Raw genomic sequence first — 6,371 nt, 5'->3', positions numbered from 1 at the left:
CCTCCAAGGAGGCTTTAAGCTCCCACTACTGTCTCAGGAGAAGAGCAGTTCATAGAGTTGCCGTGACTTGGCCTGCAGTCCAGTCACACAGATGGCTCTCTGAACACCAACTCTCTCCTGCCATTCTATGTGTTTGGTTTCTGCTCCTTCTGCTGGGAATGCCTTTCTTGTTCTGGGATAACTGTCAATACCCAACCTACACGTCTTTTCTGACATTGTGCTTGGTCAGTTAGATATGATTTTTGTTGCAGAGAACCATGTACAATCCTCTATCAAGGGTCTTTGTACATGCAAATCAAGTTTTTTACACACTGAACTAGTATTTACTTACCTGTTCACACCATATGTTTTTTAATTAAATCTTTATTGCTCAGATTATTACAGTTGTTCCTCTTTTTCCCCCCCATAGCTCTCCTCCACCCAGTTCCCACCCCACCCTCTGCCCTTACCCCTCCCACTGTCCTCACCCATAGGTGTACGATTTTTGTCCAGTCTCTTCCTGCACCCCCACTCCCCTTTTCCCCCAAGAATTGTCAGTCCATTCCCTTTCTATGCCCCTGGTTCTATTACAATCACCAGTTTATTCTGGTCATCAGATTTTTTATTCACTTAATTTTTAGATTCACTTGTTGATAGATGTGTATTTGTTGTTCATAATTTGTATCTTTACCTTTTTCTTCTTCTTCCTCTTCTTAAAGGATACCTTTCAGCATTTCATATAATACTGATTTGGTGGTGATGAACTCCTTTAGCTTTTTCTTATCTGTGAAGCTCTTTATCTGACCTTCAATTCTGAATGATAGCTTTGCTGAGTAAAGTAATCTTGGTTGTTGGTTCTTGCTGTTCATCACTTTGAATATTTCTTGCCACTCCCTTCTGGCCTGCATGGTTTCTGTTGAGAAATCAGCTGACAGTCATATGGGTACTCCCTTGTAGGTAACTGACTGTTTTTCTCTTGCTGCTTTTAAGATTCTCTCTTTGTCTTTTGCTCTTGGCATTTTAATTATGATGTGTCTTGGTGTGGTCCTCTTTGGATTCCTTTTGTTTGGGGTTCTCTGCACTTCCTGGACTTGTAAGTCTATTTCTTTCACCAGGTAGGGGAAGTTTTCTGTCATTATTTCTTCAAATAGGTTTCAATATCTTGCTCTCTCTCTTCTTCTGGCACCCCCATAATTTGGATGTTGGTACGCTTGAAGTTGTCCCAGAGGCTCCTTACACTACCTTCATATTTTTTGATTCATTTTTTTGTTTGTTTTTTGGGTTGGGTGTTTTTTGCTTCTTCGTATTTCAAATCTTTGACTTGATTCTTGCGATCCTCTAGTCTGCTGTTGGAACTCTGTATAATATTCTTTATTGCAGTCAGTATATGCTTAATTTCTAGTTGGTCCTTTTTCATAACCTCGAGGGTCTCACTAGATTTCTTGAGGGTCTCACTAAATTTATCGGCGGTTTCTAGAAAATTCTTGAAAAACCTTATTACTGTGGTTTTGAACTCTATATCCAGTAGTTTGCTTTCCTCCATTCCTGTCATTTGTGACCTGTTTCTTTGTCTCTGCATTTTGGCTGCTTCCCTGTGTTGATAGAGTGGCTTTCTGTGCTAGGTGTCCTACAGAGACCAGTGACTCAGCCTCCCCAATTACCTGAGGTGGACACTCTTGGTGCACCCCTTTGTGGGCTTTGTGCACAGTCTTGTTGTAGTTAAGCCTTGATTGTTATAGGTATCACTGGGAGGAATTGACCTCCAGGCCAATTGGCTGTGTGAATCAGCTGTGTCTACAGTGGGAGAACTTCTGTGCTGGAGACACCCTTAGGGGCAAGACTTGCTTCAGTGGGGCTTTGGTGCTCACTGAGTCTGCCCCCTGAGTGTGTCCCTTATGGATCTGAGGAGTTGTAATCTGGATGATCCCACTCTGACCACTGGGTACACTGGCTCTTGGATCTCTAAGGAGGTGCTAATTTAGCCTCTGCCTGAGGCTACCCAGCAGGAGCTATGGAGGAATCTGCAGATTCCTCTTCTTTGTTTGGGGTTTGGAGGTGCCCAGATGAGGCCCAGCTGTGAAGCAATGCAAGCTGCTGTGGGGCCTTGGGCCTTCTTTTTGGAAGTTCTGGGTCTCTCTGACCCAGCTGTAGTTTGTTAGGTAATTTTAGATTGCAAAGGGCCAGGCCATTCATATGCAAAAGCCTCTGTGCACAGCTTGGGTGGGGCAGGTCTCAGGGAATCAACAGGGTGGAGCAAACAGCTATGGCTCATCTTCAGTCCTGCCCTAAGAGGCCCTGGGTCTCAGTGTACCTTGGTAATCACTGCAAGCACCTCTGAGAGAAAGCCGCCCTCGAGTTCCGACTGATGCCAGACAGTCCAGTTTCTCCCCATATGTCCCCAGAGACTCACCCGGAATTGGAGTTCAGAGCAGTAGGGAGCTTGTGTCTCCCTCCCGATTGAAAAAGACAACCGCGTCCTCAGTTGCCAGCCCTTTCCACATGCGCCTCCATACTTCTGCACTTTACTTACTCCGCACCTTCTCTGAGTTTCAGTGTGCTTTTCTCTTTCCTTCTAGTTGTAGAATTTCCACTTAGCCAGCCTTCCTGTGGTTCTGGATGATGTCCATTTTGTCTTTTAGTTGTATTTTTGAATTTGTTGTGGGAGGCAGCAATTTCTGGTGTTTACCTATGCTGCCATCTTGGTTTCTCCTGTCTATATCTTGTTTTTTGATCCATCTTGATACTCTGTCTTTTGAATATATTTTATTGATTTCAGAGGAAAGGAGAGAGAAAAAGAGATAGAAACATGGATTATGAGAGGGAATCATTGATTGGCTGCCTCCTGCATGCCCCCTATTGCAAAGTGGGTATGTGCCCTGACTGGGAATCAAACTGCGATTTCCTGGTACACAGGTCAACACAACCACTGATCTACATGGCTGGACAGGCAATCTCTGTCTTTTAATTTGTGGATTTAGACTGTTCAAAGTGATTACTGGTATCATTGGATTAACATACTCTATTTTCTATTTGTTACTCTTGTTTTTTATTCTTATTTTTGCTTCCACTCTTCTGTTTTTTGTTTTCTGGTTTTAATAGAGCATTGCATGTGATTACATTTTCTCTCCTTTCTTAGTATATCAGATGTAGTGGGGTTGTTTTTTGTTTCCTTTTGTTTTACTTTTTTAAAAAATAGTGGTTGCCCTGAGTTTGCAATATCTATTTACAGTTAACCCCAATCCAGTTTCAAGTAACACTGCACCACTTAACACTGTACCACTTCCTGGGTGGTGTGGGTACTTTATTGTTGAGAGTTAAGAGTTCTTTATGTATTCTAGATATAAGTTCCTTATCTGATGTGTGATTTTCAAAAATTTCTTCCATTCCATTAATTTTTTCACTTTCTTGATGTGTTTTGAAGCACAAAAGTTCTTAATTTTTTAAAATTAATGTAATGTCCAGTTTATCATTGTTGTTGCTGCTTGTGCTTTTAGTCTAGGAAACCATTGCCTAATCCAAGTTCATAGAGATTTACACCTATATTTTCTTCTAAGAACCTTATAGTTTTAGCTCTCATATTTTAGGTCTTTGATCCATTTTGAATTAATTTTGTATATGGTGTCAGGTAAAGGTCCAACTTCATTCTTTTTGCATGTGGATATTTCCTTGTCCCAGCACCATGTGTTGAAAAGACTATTCTCTCTCCATCTTTAATTATCTTGGCATCCTTGTCAAAATCAACTGTCCAAAAAATTGAGGGGTTATTTTTGGATTCTCAAGTCTATTTTATTGATCTATGTGTTTATCCTATGCCAGTCCTACACTGTCTTGATTGTTGTAACTTTTATGTAGTAACTTTTAAAATTGGGAATTGTGAGCCCTCCACCTTTTATTAAAAAACAAATTTCTTTCATTCATTGATTCTAGAGGAAGAGGGAAGTAGGGTGGGATGGAGGAAGGAAGGGAGGGAGGGAGGGAGTGGCAGGGGGAAGGAAGAGGGAAGAAGGGAGGGAGAGGAAAAAAACCACTGATTTGTTGTTCTAGCTATTCATGCACTCATTGGTTGACTCTTGTATGTGCCCTGACCAGGAATCAAATCCGCAACCTTGGCGTATCATGACAATGCTCCAACTAACTGAGCTACCCAGCCAGGGCCACCTTTATTCTTTTTAAAGATTGTTTTGGCTATTCTGCTTCTTTTAAATTTCTATATAAATTTTAGGATCAGCTTGTCAATTTCAGCTAGGATTTTGATGGATTAGTGTTGAATTTGTAAATCATTTTTAAGGGTATTTTATCTTAATAATAGTAATTCTGCTAATCCATGAACATAAGATGTTTTCCCACTTATTTAAGTGTTCTTAAAAATTTCTTTCAACAATGTTTTGCAATTTTAAGAGTATAAATTATATATTTTTGTTAAATTTATTCCTATTTTGATGCTTTTATAAATGGATTTTCTTCTTAATTCTTTTCTAGATTGTTCACTGCAAATGTACAGAAATACAGTTGATTTTTAAAATATTGAGCTTGTATTCTGCAACCTGCTGAAATCACTCAGTCTATCTTTTTTTTTTTTTTCAGATTCCATTTCAAATTCTGACTGGACACCAGCAACTTGTGAGTTCTTGTCACTTCTGTGTGAATGACACAAAGCTCCTCAGTGGCTCCTTTGACTACACCGTGAAGCTGTGGGTAGGTGGTGGGAGCAAAGCATCCTGTCAGCTTACGTTACCCCAGTGCTGAAGTCCAGGTCTCAAGGATCACAAGGATTTGGGGAGGCCTTTTTGAGCAAAGTGCAGGAAGGAGAAACAAAAACCAGGGCTCACATGAGTGTGAAGCCACTGGAGAGAGATGAGGTTAGTGTAGCAGCTGTTAGACTGTTGGTTTGGAAACAGTGGGAGCAGGGGATAGAGACCACTCGCCTGGGAGCGCCTCACCTTTTGTTGGAGAGTCCCAGTGTGTCTAGGGCAGGGGTGGGCAAACTTTTTGACTCGAGGGCCACAATGGATTCTTAAACTGGACCGGAGGGCCGGAACAAAAGCATGGATGGAGTGTTTGTGTGAACTAATATAAATTCAAAGTAAACATCATTACATAAAAGGGTACGGTCTTTTTTTTTTTTAGTTTTATTCATTTCAAACGGGCCGGATCCGGCCCGCGGGCAGTAGTTTGCCCACGGCTGGTCTAGGGCCTACCTGGGGTCTGAGCTGTGTCATCTCTTAGGGTCACTTATTTGGAAAACTGAGTTCCATCCACAGAGATGGTATGGCCAGGCCTTGCTGGTCACAGAGGATAGAAAAGTGGCCAGGCCTGGGATCTGTTTATGATGGGAAGGTGGGAGAGGCAGACCTGAGATCAGTATCCAAGGTGCAGGAAGCAGGGGAACGAGGAACAGGGGTGTGTGTCATGATCAGACAAGGTTGCAGAGAGGTGGTCGCCAAGAGCTCTTCTGAAGCCTTCTGGGCAGAGCCAGCAGACCCTGGCCGGTCTGTTGAGGGGCATTGCTGATCAGTCAGGAGCAGGGCTGGGGGTGGCAATGCTCACAGATGACTGTGTGGCTGGAGCTGGGCACACGGTGGACAGTCAGCTCTGAGTTTTATCATCTCCTCTAGCTTCAGGGCAGGAGAGGGACAGGGTGGAATGAGTCAAGGATGGTTCCTGCACCTTGGGCAGGGAGTGGGGTTCCTGGGTTCTGGTTCAGGTAACCAGCGGAGGAGAGCTTGGAGGAGCATCTTTTCTGTCATTGGTGGGTACCAAGGCCAGGAAGACTAGGCAGGCGGGTTTGGAAACTGTCCAAGTGGTTCAGGCCCCACATTTGGGACCCCCTCGCTGTGTGACCCTGGACGATGTCCTTTCACCCTTTCGAGCTGGACGAGAGTCATAGAGCAGGTGGTTCTCATACTTTGCTGTCACAGACAGGCTCAGGGCCGATGTGGAACTCAGTCCACAGCTTCAGTCAGTGCCTCAGTGACCTCTCGCTCTCTGTCCCTCTCTCCTATTGATTTGAGGATGCTATGGATGGATCTATTATCCGGGATTTTGACGACGGGCCCAAGGCTCCTGTTTTGGAGTGCAGTGTCACGGCTGACAGCAGAAGGTGACCTTTGCTTCCTTCCCACGGGTCAGGAGCAGCGAGAGTGAGAAGGCAGGCCAGTGGGCAGCACACCAGGGACAGTTGAGTAAAAACAATGTGGGAATTTAATTTTCGTGGAAATTTATCTTACGTAGTGGACAACGATTGCCTTGGAACATGCAATATAATGCGGCAAAGGTACATTTTTATTGTTTTACTAAATGTGCAATAAAACATTTTAGAATGAAATGAGCTATCAACGTGTGTTTTTTTCTTTTAAAAATTAGACATGTGAGCAGAAGTGATTGATCCTTGT

The 6,371-nt window shown here is 43.1% G+C and overlaps 1 protein-coding gene across 1 annotated transcript in view; it reads left to right on the top strand.

Moving 5' to 3' along the window:
• The window catches only part of WDR88 (WD repeat domain 88), a 35,363-nt gene that overhangs the window by 7,058 nt on the left and 21,934 nt on the right, over positions 1 to 6,371 (top strand). The window contains exons 2-3 of the mRNA XM_006096002.3: positions 4,564 to 4,674; positions 5,991 to 6,079. Of these exons, the coding sequence (XP_006096064.1) occupies positions 4,564 to 4,674; positions 5,991 to 6,079 (200 nt within the window). The remainder of the gene's footprint in view (positions 1 to 4,563; positions 4,675 to 5,990; positions 6,080 to 6,371) is intronic.

Source organism: Myotis lucifugus, unplaced genomic scaffold (assembly GCF_000147115.1).
Source record: "Myotis lucifugus unplaced genomic scaffold, Myoluc2.0 scaffold_164, whole genome shotgun sequence".
Lineage (NCBI taxonomy): Eukaryota > Metazoa > Chordata > Mammalia > Chiroptera > Vespertilionidae > Myotis > Myotis lucifugus.
Note: the sequence above shows the minus strand (reverse complement) of the source record. Positions and strands in the feature narration are given on the sequence as shown.